Consider the following 18,296-nt stretch of genomic DNA (forward strand, 5'->3'; position numbering starts at 1 on the left):
AATGCATATTATCAATGTTTTAGTGCAAATACTGAAACATTGCTGACTTATTACTTTGATAAAAAATTTACACAAGTTATGAAATAGTAGTCATTAGAAAATTTACTTAATTTATTGTGCATTACAATAATATTACAAGAATATAAAATAATATAATATTCTTAATATATATCTATTTATTAGAAGTAAAATATATTCGTTTTTTACAATTATACATTAGTAACAAAATATTTTCATGTACAAGAACTTTGTACTTTTATAAATATACCTAGTCCTGCTCTACAATAAGGTCTGCTAAGTCAGAAGACGAAGTTATTTTTAATACCTTTTCATTTGCCAGATGTAATAAAGATACAAAAGAAATTGGAAAACTCAATGACTCATTATTAGTTTTTGTTAACAAATTCGGTAAAGTTTTATATATCTGACTGAAGCATTTTTTTTCATTCATTTTATTAATTGATTCTCTTTTTTCTGTTTCTTTTGTACTGTCATGTCTGTTATTGATTAAACATGTCCAAATAGATTTTTTTAATTGTTTCATATCAACCTTCTTTGCCCGCACACAATATGCAATAGATAACTTATTTGTTAATTTTGGTGCAGCAACTAGATTTTCTCCAGTAAAAGGCACTTGTGTTTCAAACACTCCCTCGTCTTCAGCTGTGAAGTTTTCATTTTCGTGAAAGTCATCATTATTCATATTGGAATGGAACATGTCATTGTTATCATCATAACTATGTACATTATCAGTCAAGGAACCAGTATTTGTTTGTTTTTTATTTTCTGGTTCTTTGAATATTAGAGGATGAAGATATAATTTATTAACTTTTGTGATATCATAATGTTGATCTAGAGGTAATGTTAATACTTCTTCATTCCACTCTGTTCTAATAGCTTTACTAATAATTTTGCCTACATCAGTTAAAATATATTTATTCTTTAGCGCTTCAATAGTTTGATTATCGTAATTTAATTCTATTTCCTTTCTTTTCTTCACTGGTGCTTGACGGCATGTTTCAATTACATTACTATTAGATGTTAATTTTCTGAAGTTCGTAAATTTCCAGTGAGATGGGCCTGCCCAATGTATATTTAAATTTTGTTGAATATATGAATATTCAGATGTTTCTGACGATTTTGTTTGTTTGGATAAAACCTGATAAAAATCTACAATTTTTGTTACTGGTTTAGATACTGCAACACATCTGTCTACATTTTCTTCTATATACTCATCAGTATGAAAACAACTTGTATTGTGAGGATCGTTTTCGTTGTCGGATGGTATAGAAGCATCTAAATCAAACTGAAATCTACCTTCATTATCTTTTTCTGATTGAACTTCATCTAGTTCTTCATCATCTGCATTCCAACTTTGAAAATTAAAGTAACATAAAGGAGGACAAATCTCCATGTTCGAAAAGTCTGTTACTTTTGGAATATTGCATACTGAATCCTTATTTTGTACATCTTTAGAGTCTACTTTGTCTACCAAAATATCATTATATGGATGTGGATAAAATTGGGAAGTTGCATGGTTTGGTAACATTACTTGATATAACATATCTGTCGTTTGTAAATCTGCTTCCATAGATATTAAAGAAGGTTTTTCTGTTTCAATGCTGGTCTTTAAAGCTTCTGCAGTACCAAATATCTGCTGTTTCTTTTTTTTCTTTATTCTTTTTTCCAAGTTTTCTGTTTGATTATTTGTGGATGCCTCTTGAGAATCATTTAATGCATTATCCTGACTATTATTATCCTTTTCTTGTTGTCCTAATCCACCCATCATTTTAAGTATATCCATATGAACACCATCAACACGAAATCCATAAATTTTAGCACTTACATCTAAAGATGTACTAGCTACTTGTAAATTCGACATGTTGGCATCTTGTTTCTTGATCATGTATGTCATGAAATCAATCATCTCTAAGCTGAATGCATTCTTTGGATTAATTTTATTCTCTGCACCAAGTTTTATGCATTGAGATATACGTTCTGCCATCTGATCAGCTGGCATATGTACTATAAAACCAAATCCTGAAGAACGTCTTTTGTCATTGTGGTTTGAAGTACTTATTGAAGAAGCGTCACTAAGTCGTCTACGATGAGCTAAACGTTCTGCTTCATCATCATTTTCTAATAAAGTAGGATCGCAAACTGATTTTCGTGGGAAAGTAGATTTTCTTCGTAATGGTGATGAAGAAAATGGTGGATCTGTTGCAGTATTTAATGTATTTAGTACACCCTTATGAACTGCCATTTTTTCACTCCAAATTTTTATGTATTCTTATGTACAGTCCTAAAACAGATTACAATATTTTTTTGAATATATATGTAATTAAAAAAGACATATCTTTATATTTTACATCTATTAATATATTCCTTTCTTTTAATATTACCTGTAAGTAAGGAACGAAATTTAAATATGCTTAAATAAACTTATACTATATGAATTGTGGGTTGAGTAGTTTTAGAGATTACTGTAAAAATTAATAACTACACAATTTAAGTCAATGATGATTAAATATTCAATTCTTTCTTACTTGGATAAATTTTAAATAAAATATTGTTTACTTCCGAGAAATAGATCGATTTGATTTGACACTATCGTAAAACTTCATAACAAATTTGAAAAATTATAAACATTTCTGTATAAATCATTCATCAAGTACAGTATACACATAAAATTATCAATATCTAATATGAACATACAAATGAAATGTTTATATTTCAATAACAACAGTTAATATAATTCAAATGGCGCGAAACAATTCTTTACAGAAACGAACCATGTTCAAACTGTAAGAAGTTTGCATACATACACAGCTTCACGAGAAATTGCATCGATTGCACTACTAGATGAGCAGTTTCCGCTTTTTCTGTGCATATCTGTTCTATTCTATAAACTCTATAATCTATGGATACGCACATGCGTTTTCATGAGAATTCAAAAAGAACTTGGCGTTTATTTAGTTCTTTCTCTCGTAGAACAAAGTATGCAAATACTTTTTTATTTTATTTGCACAGTAGAATATGTCCGAAATACCGATGACAAATAACACGATCGTGATATTACGAATAACAAAATATTACAGCTAGCATCAACATAGATTGCTGGATGCGTTTTCATGTAATAGGCATCTTTCATTGTGAATCTGCTTTAGGAATCGATATCAATGCACCTTTCTTATGCTTTTCAGGACACAAAATTGTTTCTAGTTATTTCGCGAAAACTAAGCTATATAATACTCCGATATCTTTTAAAGTAAATGTTAATAAATACATAACACAAGTGAATATTTGGTGAAGATTATATGGATTATTCTTATAAAATAGTTCTTTACTTTTTCGTAACTAAAATTGTAAACAACTATGCGTTTGTAACAGTTTAACCAATAAATTTGTAAGTTAGGATACCATGGAAGTTTTATTGTTATCAAAATCCATGCTGTATGTTTGTCAGTGGTCAGTAATAATTATTAAATCATAAAATGGTAAGAGACTAACTAAATTTGATAATCAATAGAAATGTATATACGTTCTGTTTTTCTTTGGTATCAACATAAATGTTATGATACTTTTTGATTGTATTTTTTTTAATTTAGTTACTATGTCTATTCAAAAATAATGTATCATGATAAAAAATAATATATAGTTATAAAAATATAATGGTAATGATTGAAATATATTTTTCAAGTTGAATGATATATGTAAAAAATGTTGTCAGTGTTTATTTTGTGTTACCTGTATCATTAATTAGTTTATATTTATATATAAATTTACTTAAGTTTTTAGTTCAGTTCTTATGTACAGAAGATTATTTAATAATTATTGTTATTACATAACTTAATAGTTATTAGTTATTATATTGCATAATAATTTAGATATTATTTTAGGGTGCAAATATATCACAACTAGAAAGAGATATTGGTTCTGATCAATTTCCTCCTAATGAACATTATTTCGGATTAGTTAATGTAAGTATCAGATGTAAAATGTGTAATGAAAATAAAGCATAATATTAATTATACATATATATGTGCATATAACAAGTTTTCATTAATAATATTAACAAAACTAACATTAATCTTTACATATTATTACAGTTTGGAAATACTTGTTATAGTAATTCTGTGTTACAAGCTTTGTACTTCTGCCGACCATTTAGAGAAAAAGTTTTAGAGTATAAAGCTAGGAATAAACGAACTAAGGAAACATTATTAACATGCTTAGCAGACTTATTTTACAGTATTGCAACTCAGAAGAAGAAAGTTGGGTCTATAGCTCCAAAAAAATTTATTGCCAGGTTAAGAAAAGAAAAAGGTGATTAATATGTACTTATTTTACAATTATATAATTTTTCATAATTGTAATTAAAAATCTAATTTGTTATTAATTCTTAATGTTATATTTATGTTTAATGTAATCATATCTATTAAATTTATTACAGAGGAATTTGATAATTATATGCAACAAGATGCACATGAATTTCTGAATTTCTTAATAAATCATATAAATGAGATCATCCTAGGTATGCAAATCTTTATAGACATATCTGCTTATATAAATTAATATAATATATCTCATTAAAAATAATTTTTGTATTCTACATTTTAGCAGAGAGAAATCAAAGTAAACCAGCTGGTGGAAAATGTGGTGCAGGTGATGCTGGTTCACCACCTGAACCTACGTGGGTTCATGAAATATTTCAAGGAATTTTGACATCGGAAACGCGCTGCCTTAACTGTGAGACTGTGTCTAGCAAAGATGAGGATTTCTTTGATTTACAAGTCGACGTAGATCAAAATACTTCTATTACACACTGCCTCAGATGTTTCTCAAATACTGAGACTCTTTGTAGTGACAACAAATTCAAATGTGATCATTGTAGCAGTTATCAAGAAGCTCAGGTATTGATTAAGAAAATTTAAGCATTATAAATCCTTTATAACATCATATAATTTTAAAATCATTCATCCATGCATCTATATTATTTATTAATATGATCTTTGTTGTAGAAACGAATGAGAGTTAAAAAATTGCCGATGATATTAGCATTACATTTGAAAAGATTCAAATATGTAGAACAGTATAATCGTCACATTAAAGTTTCTCACAGGGTAGTTTTTCCATTGGAACTTCGTCTCTTTAATACTGTATGTAATTTGGAGTTATTTATTATACATTGCTCATCATTATAACTTTTAGATATATGAATTATATAAAAATATCTCTTGTAATTTATAGAGTGACGATGCGGTAAATCCAGATCGATTATATGATTTGGTAGCAGTTGTGATACATTGTGGAAGTGGGCCTAATCGAGGACATTACATTTCTATAGTGAAAAGTCACGGATTTTGGTTACTCTTTGATGATGATATGGTTGATGTAAGATTTGCATTTTACATTATCAGAAGTCCTTGTTATTATATAAATATTTATATGCATTTAATCTTCTTTACAGAAAATTGATGCATCTACAATAGAAGATTTTTATGGACTTACTTCAGATATTCAGAAAAGTTCCGAAACTGGTTACATTTTGTTCTACCAATCAATAGACTGTAGTTAGAATTAAATATAATTATATGATAATTAAATAAATTCTATATAGTAATTTCATATTTGATCGAAATATAGTGTATAAGATTAGAAATGTTATATATTATATTATTTATAAAGTATGTATAGATTCAATTATATTTTGTCTGTAAAATATAAGAATAGTCATTAGGTTTATGAATTATTCATTAATATAATGCCTTCGTGGAAATTATCTTTTACTAGAAAAGCTATTTTATTGTTATAGCATATGAATTATTTATATTACCTTTAATGTAAAGCTAGTCTAAAAAATCTTTTATTTTAACTTTAGACAAACCTGTCTAATATCTTAGAAGTGTTGGAAAGACTAACAAATTCTATATGTATGTAAAGAATTACTACTGAAAATAAATCATTGTTATTAGTTATTATTTATTATTACAAGTAGTAAGTCATTTTTTCCTTATTACTTCAAGTGTGTAGAGTATATAAAAATAACATTATTGTTTTTAAAGACGTTTTTATTGAAATTTAAGCAATGAATTCATAAGGAATAGGTGCAAGTGAAACTGGTTTTTCACGTCCTGATACAATGTGTGCACCTCTGGGTTCAGCAGGCTGTCTTTTCAGTTGGACTCTGACTTTCTTTTCCTTAGCTTCCTTCCTAAGTCTTTCATTTTCCTTTACTCTCTTTAAGAAATCTTCTCTGCATTTAGAATGAGTCAGATGTTCAATGCGAACATTGATCCTCTTGGCAATAATTCGTCCACGAACTCTCTTATTAACGATGACTCCAAGAGCATGTGGGGTTACATTAAATACCCGTCCAGTTTTCCCATGATAAACTTTGTAAGGCATTCCTTTCTGCACAGCTCCATTACCTTTAATATCAACAATATCACCAACTTTGTATACTTTCATGTACGTGGACAGTGGAATTGTTCCATGTTTGCGAAACTTTCGAGAAAACAAATCTCTTGTTCCTCTACGGTACCCTTTTGAATTCGTCATTTTGACAGCTTAACCTGTAAAATATGTAATTAATTAATACTTAATTACTTACAATATAATTTTTAGAATACATTAACGATATTAATATTAATCAATATTAAAAATGTTTATTATATTAAAATTTGCACAATAAAATGTTATAATGCAACTATTAATATTAAATTTGAATAAATGCAAAAAATAAAAAAATTGTTATTTTATTCTGACTGTAATTTAAATGTTATGTATTTAACATATGCAGTTATGAACACGTGCATTAGGTTATGACAATAAATTTAAGTAAAAGTTTGTTTTTTTTATTAATAAATATAAATCGTATATTGCTTATATAAATTACATAAATTTTGAAGATACACAACAAAGTATTAAGTTAAAATTATACGGATATTTAATAAAATCTCTATTAATATACGTACAAAAATCAATCACGATTGCTCGCGTCCTCGAAAAAGAAAAACCAAGATCAGCAACTCAACTACTATGGCTCAAAATTCGATTATAATCGATATGTAACTTATTCGATATTAAATTTTATTTATTCTTTTTTATAACTTAATCAATTAATCTCATTAAATTTAAACTAGTTTTGTTAAAAAATGATGTGTATGGATAAAAATAAATTCAATATAATTTAAACAGAAATTATAATTTATTCAATAAAAGATCTTATATCATGGCTAATTTCAGTAGAGTCACTTTCACCGAAAGTTTTTGCTTTTGGTCAGTCATGTATATGGTGAACAAAAATATGTAAATAGGTAGAATAACTGATGATACAAGAATTATACAAAATAAAAAATCACTGGGTATATATGCTCAATGTTATGAACATATCAGTTGTAGACTAAAATTTAAAATTTTGTTCACCAATAGATTGCGCTTTTGTCGATTATAATGTTTCCTTTCTATAGTTTGTTTAATCGCTTGTTGCGCTGCATGACAGTTGTTTTCTGAAAGTTCGTGTTTGAAAATTATAATTTTGCAGGTCTACATTATTTACCAATCCAATATTAGACAATGGTATTTATTTTACATGCTTTTTAAACAAGTATAAATAGTATTAGTTATTTCCAATTATGATCACAAAATTTGCATTAAATTACTGATTCATTGTTAAAGAAGGGTTATATGTCTTCAAACTTCTAGTCTTCTGATTAAGATTGTTTCATTTAATTTTTGTATGAAGTTGAACGTGCACTTTTTGTATTACTACATCTTGATACTCCATCTTCTAATTCAATTGTTAAATTTATTAATAATATATTCAGATATAATGAAAAATAAATTTTATCAAATTTTCAGTTTCGAAACCAGTATGATAGTGATGTTACAGTTTGGAGTCCACAAGGACGTTTACATCAAGTAGAATATGCGATGGAAGCTGTAAAATTAGGATCAGCTACAGTTGGACTTAAAAATAAAACTCATGCTGTTCTTATTGCACTCAAAAGAGCTTCATCTGAACTTTCAGCGCATCAGAAAAAAATGTTTCCTATAGATAAACATATGGGAATTTCTATTTCTGGTTTAACTGCTGATGCTAGAATGCTAAGGTACATTATAAAAAGTTTAACATATTTGCAGTTTTAACTTATGTTCAGGTCAATGCATTCCTTACTTATATATCCTTAGAATCATATATGAATCTTCATTGTTATTTATGACAATAAAATTATTTAATTCTTTATTAATTTAATTATAGTCGATATATGCGAACTGAATGTTTAAACTATAAATATTCCCATGATGATGTATTACCTGTGAGTCGTTTACTTGCATCATTGGGAAATAAACTGCAGACTTCTACTCAAAGATATGATAAAAGGCCATATGGTGTGGGTTTACTTATTGCTGGATATGATGTAAGTTATAATAAAATGGACAATTGTTAATTATCTAGAATGAAATTATTTTTAATGTGTCATCCATTCTTTTTTCAAAGGATCAAGGACCACATATATATCAAACATGTCCTTCATCAAACTATTTTGATTGCAAAGCAATGGCTATAGGTTCACGTTCTCAAAGTGCTAGAACATATTTGGACAAACATTTGAATGAACTTCTTTCATGTGATCTTGATGAACTTATAAAACATGGTCTTCGTGCATTAAGAGATACTTTGCCTAATGAAGTTGATTTATCTGTTAAGGTAAAACTATTCTTGAAAATTTATTAGTTACTGTATATGTATTATAATGAAATAATGTATTAACATATTTATTGCAGAATGTCTCTATTGCAATAGTTGGAAAAGGCACAGATTTTACAATATTTGGTGAAGAAGCAATAGCCACTTATTTATCTCAAATTGAAGATGATAAACGTGGAAAACCTACTGAACCAGATGTTGAACAAGATTCTAAACCCCCACAACCTCCACCTTCTGATGAAGGTCCACAAGATCCTCAAGCTGCGGTTGCAATGGAAACAGATTAAAATTAATGTAATATATTTTATACCGTGTTGTATGTGTACATACAAAATGAATGTGCATTTTGTGCTTAAAATTTGTATTTGTACTATAATTATCACATTCAACTTAAAGCTTAAATATTATTAATTGAAAAGTGAGTCATGAAAATTGGTTTAATAATCTAAATATATTTACGTTTATTTACATGTCATGTGTATAATATATACATATGTAACAACAATACACTTCAGTTTTACACGGGGATAATTTTTCAATTGAATCATAGCAATGAACACATAAATATCCTTTTATGCACAGATTTACAATAATTTATACTAAATTATACATGAACAATCACTTTCATGATAATCGTTGCATAACAATTTTTCATAAATATATTTACTATTTCTCGGTCTCGTTACTTTTACGCTTTTTTAGTATGTTTGTTAAGAAAAATTCTCCAGCTTTATATGAAGAACGCACTAAAGGACCACTAGCAGTGTATAAAAATCCTAGTTCGTTTCCTACTTGTTCCCATTTCTTAAATTTTTCAGGTGTAACATATTCAATAACTTTTAAATGTCTTTTTGTAGGTTGCATGTATTGTCCAAGTGTTAAAGCACCTACACCTACATCTCTTAGATCTTTCATGGTTTGTTCAACTTCTTCATCTGTCTCTCCTAATCCCAACATTATTGATGATTTTGTAATTAAATCTGGATTTAATGTTTTAGCTGTTTTTAAGACATTCAATGACTGTCTAAATAATATACGAATGTGTAAGTTTTTTTTGCTTATTAAACCAATTATAAAGAATTAAGTAAACACTCAAACTTACCTATATTGAGCTCGTCTATCTCTAACAAATGGAGTTAAACGTTCAACAGTTTCAATATTATGGGCTAACACATCAAGCTTTGAATTAACAATTACTGCAACACAATCTTCATTTCCTCTAAAATCTGGTATCAAACATTCAACTAAAATATTGCTCCTATAAAAATATATATCAAATTTGTTTAATATCAATTTACAAAAGGTATTCAGTACTATAATCAAACAGTAAAAAATTCAAATAATTTACGTACTTCTTTTTAATTTCTTTCACTGTTTCTGCAATATGATTAGCTCCACCATCACTTAGATCTGTTAAAATACATCATACTAAATTCATAATTTTCTATATAACAAATTGTGAAAGTATTTACTAACCATCTCTGTCTACAGATGTAAGTACAACATAATCCAAGCCCCAATCTGTTATTGCTGTTGCTGTATTTACTGGTTCTTCTGGATCTAGTGGTAATGGTGTACGTGATGTCTTTACAGAACAGAAACGACAACCACGGGTACATGTGTCTCCCATTAACTATATTAAATTTTTTTCCACTATTACGTTTTCATAATACTATTAATTAACCTTTTTAAATAAAATCGAAGTGTTATTCAGAAGGAGTACATGACAAAATATTTGTTATAACTGCATATAAATAAAGGTTTTGACATTTGCATGGCCATTACAACTATTCAATTGCTTAAAAATTGATACATTGAAAGTTAATTCTTGGATATAAAAAGATCTATCAATGATCATGCAAGTGTTACAGTTCTAAATGACAATAATTTCACATTTCTATACAACATTTAGCAGTTTGAGATCTGAGTGATTTTTGGTAACCTATCCTGAGTGTCTACAAGGACTGTAAGTTGCATAAAAGATATGTGTATAATCCTTGATCTCAAAGTACTAAAATATAAAATAATAAAGTGTATTGCTACAACAGTACAAACCATAATAGTGGCAGTTGCTGTCCCATGTGTATCGCCTCCCCAGCATTCCCCAATATTGGGGCAACGTGCTTCTTCACATACAGTACTTAATCGTAATTGTCTTAGTTGCGATTTTAATTTACTATAATTTTTACCCACAGGTATCTGAGTTTTAAGCCATGGTGGTAACCTTAACCGAGATTTATCTCCTTTTTCTAATTTCAATTTTCCATCATATTCTTTGAAATCTCCAGCGACAAAATCTTTGAAATCAGGTCCATCCCTTAATTTTTGAGAAAATGTTTTTTCTTGAACACATGGTAAGTGCTTTGATAACAAATAAGCAAACATATATTTTTTATGCATGATTAAAATAATGTATAAAAGATGCTTAGGTTCGCATTGAGTATGACTTACCGTTGAGTGAAAATTGCAAACAGCTAATAGTTTTGATGGACTTGACTTAGAAAAAACTTGAAACATGATTTGCATGGAGATCAACATTCAAGTAACATAAAAATTTGATAAAAAGGAAAAACTTTTTTATGTCATATGTAACCATAGACTATCGCAATTTATGTAGGAGAGAAACAAGTTACTATATGCAATTATATAATGAACAATATTAGAGATTTATTAAGTCCATTTCTTTTTAAGTACAGAATTTCAAAACTCAAGAATAAGATAAATAGCTCAAGGAAATAATTTACAAAAGATATTTCATAATATTATTTCTTTATAAGAACATGTCCACCTCAAACATGTCCTCTTTGCCCATATTGTGTACTAAATTTTGTTAGTTTAGCAACACGCACTGACGTAATATCATCCGATCTTCAGAAGTTCTGTGATTGGATGCTGTAAAGGTCGGGTGATTGTTCGTAATTTGTGAGTTATTACGTTTGACATATCAGCGTGTTATTTTGTTTTAACTTTTATATTTATTTAATGAAAATAAATATTTAGTATACAATAGGTCACAATGACAGATCCTGGAAGATGGTCTTCAACACAGGATACTGACTTTTCAAGCTTTCAGTCAAATGATAGCTTCAATTTAAATGAAGTAACTGGTATTGATGGTATGTTACATATAATATTTATCAAATTAAATTGTATTGTCATATTTTAATCGCATTGCACTCCTGCATTAAATTTTGTATATCCTTCAAATACACTTAGTATTATTTATAGTATATGTTTCTTCAATTTCAATAATATATACAATTAAGAAATTTCTTTAATAAATAATAATATGATTATATTTATTATTTATGTTTATGTATTTTGAAATCATATTTAAATAAAAACATAAAAAATAATAGTAATACCTTTCAAATGATATAATAATAGTAATTCATATTTTAAATAATTATTTACATTCTGCTATTTTACTTTCAGATCTTCTTACAAATTGCGAAAGTGAATTGCTGCAAAATGAAAACTTATTCAGCGATGATGCATTGCTCTCACAATTGGAAGATCCTTTAGCTATGGATGCAGAAGGTTTAGATTTTTTAAACTTTAACAGTAGCGAAGAGTTAAAAGATTTTAAAGAATTCCAAGATTTCAAAGATCCAAATATTATTAAATCTGTACCAAATGGAAATGTATTAGTAACTTCAACAATACCAGAAAATACACAACAAATTCCTTGTGTGTCATCACAACAACAAAAACAACAACAGCAACCTCCACTCCAAGACATAGCATCTATGAAAAATAGAACACAAAGAATATCTGTTACATCAACACCTACAGTATTTAGTTCACAATATGCTATTCCACAGAATGTAAACTTCAATGTTCAATCATCACCAGTAGTAACAATAGCACCAGTAACCCAACAAAGACAGTTACTTTTGCCAGCTAAACTTATTAAGTCAGAATCAGTTGTTTATTCTAGAGGATCACAAGCTGTTACTTCAGCTTCTGTACCACATCAAATACATACCTTAGTGAATACTGCTAATGGAACAGTTTTAACTACTGGTAAGAATTTAGTTATTTGAATTATTGTATGTCAAATATATTATGTTTCAATTTCTGCTTAGGTATTCCTGTTGTATTAGATACTGACAAAGTGCAGATCAATCGATTGAGTACAAATACTCATGTAGGTGTACCAAAAGTAAAAGAAGTAAAACGCAATGCCCATAATGCTATAGAACGACGTTATAGAACATCAATAAATGATAAAATTATTGAATTGAAAAATATTATTGTTGGAGTGGATGCTAAATTAAATAAATCAGCAATTTTAAGGAAGACTATTGATTATATTAGGTATATTATTTTGAAGTTTTAATTAATTTCATTTCATATATATCATAAAATAATAAAAATATTAATTAATTTTGAAAATTGCAGATTTTTACAGAATTCCAATGCAAAGTTAAAAGCAGAAAACATGTCATTAAAAATGGCACAACGACAAAATTTGCGCGATTTATTAGTATGTGGTGAACTTACACCACCAAGATCAGATTCAAGTGAATCATCTTTGTCTCCAGCACCAGCACCGTTATCTCCGCCATCTCCGTCATCGATCAAAGATGATCCAGATATACTACAAAATATTCATTCTACATCCGTTCTTACAAACCAAGGCATGAGAGACCACACCAGACTTACACTTTGTGGATTTATGTTTCTTTTGTTAGCTTTTAATCCCTTGGGTCTTCTTATAAATAATGTTGGAAGATTCAATTCTGATTATGCAAATACGAAATTGGACGGTCGGACAATTCTAAATTATCAAGGTATAATATTGCGATATATGTGTAAATTAATCGTAATAAATAATATTATACATTATTAATTTCATTTTAGATCAATCAGATTCTGAGAATCCAATTTGGAGTAATGTACTTTTGTGGTTAACAAATGCTATACTTCTGATCAGTGGGCTTTGCAGATTACTGCTTTACGGCGATCCAATATTAACTTCCGATAGTAAATTATTCCTCGAACTTCATCGATGGCGGCGTCAAGCAGAATTTAATATATCAAAAAATGAGTATAGTCAAGCATGTCGCGATTTGCATCAATGCTTGCAATTCTTAGGTCGACCATATCCATCGTCACGTACAGAAATTTGGCTTGCAACTATGTGGCAGATTATAAGGCAACTTCTTCATAAGTTATGGATTGGGAAATGGATTTTATACACTCATAAATGGTTTTCTGAAAAAACAACACGACAACAAGCAGAAATATCGGCTATGGAAATAGCCACTATTTATCAACATATGCTTTGTTTACGCTTATCGGAAGGTTCAAAAAATGGAACATTATATCTTGCCTTTTCTGCAGTAAATTATGCTGAAGCCGCCGGTGAAACTATACCAAAATCATTATTGGCAGAAATATATATCAATGTTGCGTTATGTTTTAAACAGTCGCTTTTACCATTTATTCATAAATATTATTTGGGTAAAGCGCGAACACTACTTTCATCATGCGCAGTGCCACCGAAGTTCAAGTGGATTATGAGCGACGAAGGTGCTAAATTTTTAGCATTTCAGAAATGGCAATATGGAGAACAATCAGATAATGAATTTACATCTCAGAGTAGTAAAGCTGATCCTCTGTCATATGCATCACGTGCATACAGAGATTACTTAATTGGACATTGTTTACGTATTTTAACTGGTACTGCAGGAGACACTCATTTATCATCAATCTTGGAATATGGTCAAATTATTATGTCTTCTGCTGGAGTAGATACTGGTTTCGTATGTGCCAATAAAGTTACAGCTACCCGTAAGTACACAAAAATGAATTTATTATCAAAATTTTATCCTTTTCAGAGAAGTCATAATTTTATCTAATGTTTCAGACTGTGAAGATGAAATTGGATTATGGTGGGGAGCAGTAATGTATGTAGCAGCATGTTGGAGATTAAGGGAAGATGATTCCCAAGCATGGAATATAGTTGAAAGCAAATTTCCTTATGAAAAAAATTATCAGCTTTGTAATAATAATAGTAACATTAGTCCACTACCATATATTGTTTTAAATGCTTTGCAAGCAGCAAAAGCAACTACTAAAACAGTTTCAATGCGTTTTATTGATCAAGCAGGAATACTACTAGAGCAAAGCCTAGTTTATTATCATTGCAAGCAACAATCATTGCAAAATGTTTTGGTAAGATTTATAAGTTATTGAAATTTTAAAGTTGACATTTTTCTTTACTTTTATAATTTTAAAAATTGAAATAAATATTCGGTAATTGGGTTAGGCAAAATGTTTTACGCGCGTAAAATAATAAATTGTATATATGGTCCATATTAATTATACGTAATTAATATGAAGTTGAAACTACGTAATAATAGTTTCAATATGTATTTATGCAGTTGCTTACCTGTTACAAGTGTGCATTGTAGTTGCATTGCATGAAATATAACTATGCAATACTTCTACAGTGCAACTCCTGTGGCAGGTGTCAGCGCCATAGAATAATATATATTTATATATATAATGTGTCCATATATACACATGTATACATATTTACATTCTAAATGTTATAAAGCTTTATAATGTATATACCGTTATATTCTTTCTAGCTTACACAATTGTGGATTTGTGATTGGTTACTTGAGATGCGAACTACATTTTGGCAAGAATTAGATGGTGATTTAGAAAGATCCAATATAAATATATCACTTGGCGGTTTTCAACGCGATTTAGCTTGTTTGAGACAGTTGTGTCAACATATTCCAGTAAGTGTAAATGTTTACGGTATTTGGTTATTCTTCATATTAATATTTATTAATTGTAATGCTTTTCTTAGTCTACATTGGCACGAGTATTTCTTTATGAAGCTACCGCACGTATAATGGCAGGAGCAACGCCAGTAAAAACTCAAGTCTTATTAGATCGCAGTTTACATCACCGAAATTCACGTTCCTCGATTATCTGTGGAAAAGATCGTTCTCAGGATCAATATAGCGGAGAAAGAGAACACGCAGTAGCTTTATGTTTAGCATGCCGACATTTGCCTGCTTTATTATTGGCTTCTCCTGGCGAACGTGCCGGTATGCTCGCAGAAGCTGCTAAAACTCTTGAAAGAGTTGGTGACAGAAAAAGGCTTCAAGAATGTTATAAATTAATGCGACAATTAGGTCCTGCTATTTCTGCTAACTGATGCATTGAATAAAAATGCATCATTCATTTGATATTACATACTTCATGAAATCATTGTATATAAATTTCAATGCAGAATTCACTTCCATTAAGCTATTTTTGTAATTTACTATTTATTATTTTTTATGTAGGCGCTTTGTAATGTAAGATATATATATATATTTTCATTATATGTATTATATATATGTAATATAAACTACATAAATATCAATCTGTTCTAAAAACAGTTATAAGTGATGAAATTATTTATAAGTTATGAAATAAAATGTACAATAATTTTTAATAATATTAATCTGATTTGTTGCAAATATAAAAAATAAAACTTGTAGTATTTAGTTTTATTTATTTCATTTAAAAAGTATGTTAAATTTATGTTATGAATACAAAGCTAATTTATATATGATTATTCTACCAAAGAAGTCTGTACTTTCATTAAATACAAATTTAAACAATTTTGCTTTTGCAGGTGTCTTTAAATAAAATTTTTGTAATGTATTTGTGTCTTCAGGATAAAATAATTCAAAAACCTCAGTATCCTTATCACCAATCTCTAGATGACAATTTTTGCCAGCAAATCCTCCTTGAAATTCAATTTCAAAGGAATTTACTTCACATTCTTGTTCAAAGTTAATAATTATCCATTGTGGTGTTCCCTGAAATATATTTTTAAACTATACAGATGCTGATGTACAAAAAAATGAACAACATTATTGCTTTATTGATCTAAAATGTTGAAAATACATTTCCTTACCGCATCAGAGTTCCAACATGTGTCAGGAGAATTGTCAAACATATAATTTTTCCCATATGATCGATTATTTTTATTCAAAACTGAACTGACGCTACATAAACAATTTTACTTTGCTATTAAACAAAATTTTTTATAATGTTTCTTGTGTAATACATTCTTGTTAATGATATAATTAAATCTTTACTATAAAATTGAAATTTATATACTGTTACATATTTCATTACTTAAAATGTATAGTTGAATTTCAATAGCTTACCGGCATTCAAATTTATGTTGTGTTAATAAGCAAGTCATAATAAACTAGAAATAATTTGACAATTTGCATGTATATACTTTAACCTTAAATTTATATTGGTTATATTGTTTCCTTCACGAGAGAATAGGATCATTTGGCGTAATGTGACTAAGTTTGACTCAATTCAAGAGGATTCACGTCACATGTGCTTCCCCACTATAAATTTCTTTCAATGTAGAAGTATGACGAATTTGAAATTAAGAAACTCGAAAATTTGAAAATTTTATCACTTAAAAATTTAGAATTTAGTTCTTAAATTAGTCAACATAATCTATTTATCATTTTTATCTTCCTGATATAATTAATTCAATGTTAATCCACTGAATTATTTAAGCGTATTAAAAAAATCATTTGTCTACATACGTTTGTCCGGCCATATATGTTTCGTTCGTGTTCCTTCGCTCTCGTTCGCTCACGTTCGGCTCAGTGGAGACGCACCCTAATATTGAACTCGTGAATACAAATAAAAAATTCAATACAGTGCAGTCTCGCTGTATGGCTTCCATTTATATGGCCCGTTAAGCGAGTTCCCCTTCACACGGATTTACACGCACACTAATGTCACTCTCCCACCATTATAACGCATGGAGATCATGTTTCGACGTTGGAGCGTCGAAAAATTCACGAGCCGCACTGCTAGTAATACAGCGAGTTAAAAGCGACGGAAACAGTCATGGAAAGCAGTATCTGTAAACCTTCAAATAAAAAAAGAAAAAATGTTAGTATTTTAGAAAAATTAAAAATTTTAAAAGAACTGAATACTGTAAGGTCGGTGCGTGCGGTCGCGGAGAAATATGGCATTCCTATTAGAACAGTGAGAAACTGGAAAAAAAATGAATCTAAGTTGGAGGAAATGGAAAATACATATGTACTAACTAATAGTGTGAAGCGGATAAGAGTATCATCATTGGATCAACTCGACGAAGCATTGTTTATTTGGTTTGACAGAACGATAAAGAGTGGAATCACTTTGACAGGACCATTGGTGATGGGTAAATATATTTAAATTTATCGTTAAGTTAAATAATCCTTAAAACTTTATATTTTTTTATCTTTTTAAAAATAAAGTTTGATAAATCTATATTATCTAAATTTTTTAACACAAATTCAATTTTAAGCGGTGAATGTATGACTTAAAAATTATAGTTTTTCTTTTATTATGCATATGTATAAAAATTGTTTTGTAAAATGAAAATTATATTAAACATATTATTTCTGTCAGGGCCGACATAACTATTTACGGGACCAGATTGTGCAGACGTAAAAAGACATTTATGTGTACAATAGACTCTTGTTATATTGTCACGAATGACGATATAGAAGCGGAAAACTTTTGGAATTGGCAATATATTGAA

General features: G+C 28.7%; 7 protein-coding genes across 14 annotated transcripts; 3 read left to right on the forward strand and 4 right to left on the reverse strand.

Annotated features, from left to right (window-relative positions):
- Nucleotides 1-84: 84 nt before the first annotated feature.
- Nucleotides 85-2,961, reverse strand: LOC100876313 (condensin complex subunit 2). Of its 5 annotated transcripts, XM_076535237.1 has the most exons (3): nucleotides 2,547-2,699; nucleotides 2,403-2,483; nucleotides 85-2,302 (listed from the first exon to the last, which is right to left on the reverse strand). In XM_076535237.1, exon 3 carries the CDS (start codon nucleotides 2,261-2,263, stop codon nucleotides 269-271), a length of 1,995 nt encoding a protein of 664 aa, XP_076391352.1. In that variant the 5' UTR covers nucleotides 2,264-2,302; nucleotides 2,403-2,483; nucleotides 2,547-2,699; the 3' UTR covers nucleotides 85-268. The 5 variants fall into 5 exon arrangements, with proteins under 5 accessions (XP_076391352.1, XP_012141800.1, XP_012141799.1 ...); XM_012286410.2 differs by lacking the exons at nucleotides 2,403-2,483; nucleotides 2,547-2,699 and adding an exon at nucleotides 2,826-2,961; XM_012286409.2 differs by lacking the exons at nucleotides 2,403-2,483; nucleotides 2,547-2,699 and adding an exon at nucleotides 2,793-2,816.
- A 241-nt stretch (nucleotides 2,962-3,202) lies between these two features.
- On the forward strand, nucleotides 3,203-6,575 carry Usp12-46 (Ubiquitin-specific protease 12/46). Of its 2 annotated transcripts, XM_003703713.3 has the most exons (8): nucleotides 3,207-3,497; nucleotides 3,900-3,980; nucleotides 4,110-4,326; nucleotides 4,454-4,534; nucleotides 4,621-4,913; nucleotides 5,022-5,159; nucleotides 5,251-5,394; nucleotides 5,471-6,575. In XM_003703713.3, the coding sequence occupies exons 1-8, from the start codon at nucleotides 3,495-3,497 to the stop codon at nucleotides 5,576-5,578; spliced, it is 1,065 nt and encodes a 354-aa protein (XP_003703761.1). In that variant the 5' UTR covers nucleotides 3,207-3,494; the 3' UTR covers nucleotides 5,579-6,575. The 2 variants fall into 2 exon arrangements, with proteins under 2 accessions (XP_012141795.1, XP_003703761.1); XM_012286405.2 differs by lacking the exon at nucleotides 5,022-5,159 and having other exon boundaries at nucleotides 3,203-3,497.
- RpL21 (ribosomal protein L21) lies at nucleotides 6,051-6,561 on the reverse strand. Its single transcript, XM_003703711.3, has one exon. The coding sequence runs from the start codon at nucleotides 6,559-6,561 to the stop codon at nucleotides 6,082-6,084; it is 480 nt and encodes a 159-aa protein (XP_003703759.1). The 3' UTR covers nucleotides 6,051-6,081.
- An 856-nt stretch (nucleotides 6,576-7,431) lies between the features above and the next one.
- Prosalpha6 (Proteasome alpha6 subunit) lies at nucleotides 7,432-9,071 on the forward strand. Its single transcript, XM_012286404.2, has 5 exons — nucleotides 7,432-7,581; nucleotides 7,864-8,114; nucleotides 8,264-8,423; nucleotides 8,504-8,713; nucleotides 8,791-9,071. The coding sequence occupies exons 1-5, from the start codon at nucleotides 7,579-7,581 to the stop codon at nucleotides 8,998-9,000; spliced, it is 834 nt and encodes a 277-aa protein (XP_012141794.1). The 5' UTR covers nucleotides 7,432-7,578; the 3' UTR covers nucleotides 9,001-9,071.
- A 74-nt stretch (nucleotides 9,072-9,145) lies between these two features.
- On the reverse strand, nucleotides 9,146-17,447 carry Las (lipoyl synthase, mitochondrial). Of its 2 annotated transcripts, none has more exons than XM_076535244.1 (6): nucleotides 17,305-17,447; nucleotides 10,769-11,030; nucleotides 10,190-10,346; nucleotides 10,066-10,123; nucleotides 9,816-9,971; nucleotides 9,146-9,737 (listed from the first exon to the last, which is right to left on the reverse strand). In XM_076535244.1, exons 1-6 carry the CDS (start codon nucleotides 17,445-17,447, stop codon nucleotides 9,380-9,382), a joined length of 1,134 nt encoding a protein of 377 aa, XP_076391359.1. In that variant the 3' UTR covers nucleotides 9,146-9,379. The 2 variants fall into 2 exon arrangements, with proteins under 2 accessions (XP_076391359.1, XP_003703828.3); XM_003703780.3 differs by lacking the exon at nucleotides 17,305-17,447 and adding an exon at nucleotides 11,165-11,245 and having other exon boundaries at nucleotides 10,769-11,074.
- LOC100875972 (Sterol regulatory element binding protein) lies at nucleotides 11,647-16,223 on the forward strand. Its single transcript, XM_003703779.3, has 8 exons — nucleotides 11,647-11,829; nucleotides 12,149-12,739; nucleotides 12,802-13,033; nucleotides 13,118-13,509; nucleotides 13,580-14,512; nucleotides 14,589-14,896; nucleotides 15,316-15,471; nucleotides 15,543-16,223. Exons 1-8 carry the CDS (start codon nucleotides 11,730-11,732, stop codon nucleotides 15,894-15,896), a joined length of 3,066 nt encoding a protein of 1,021 aa, XP_003703827.1. The 5' UTR covers nucleotides 11,647-11,729; the 3' UTR covers nucleotides 15,897-16,223.
- On the reverse strand, nucleotides 15,315-17,267 carry LOC100877398 (nuclear receptor 2C2-associated protein). Of its 2 annotated transcripts, none has more exons than XM_076535249.1 (3): nucleotides 16,903-17,267; nucleotides 16,647-16,737; nucleotides 15,315-16,566 (listed from the first exon to the last, which is right to left on the reverse strand). In XM_076535249.1, the coding sequence occupies exons 1-3, from the start codon at nucleotides 16,938-16,940 to the stop codon at nucleotides 16,270-16,272; spliced, it is 426 nt and encodes a 141-aa protein (XP_076391364.1). In that variant the 5' UTR covers nucleotides 16,941-17,267; the 3' UTR covers nucleotides 15,315-16,269. The 2 variants fall into 2 exon arrangements, with proteins under 2 accessions (XP_076391364.1, XP_003703758.1); XM_003703710.3 differs by having other exon boundaries at nucleotides 15,315-16,548; nucleotides 16,903-17,043.
- Nucleotides 17,448-18,296: the final 849 nt, after the last annotated feature.

This window comes from Megachile rotundata, chromosome 9 (genome assembly GCF_050947335.1).
Source record: "Megachile rotundata isolate GNS110a chromosome 9, iyMegRotu1, whole genome shotgun sequence".
NCBI lineage: Eukaryota > Metazoa > Arthropoda > Insecta > Hymenoptera > Megachilidae > Megachile > Megachile rotundata.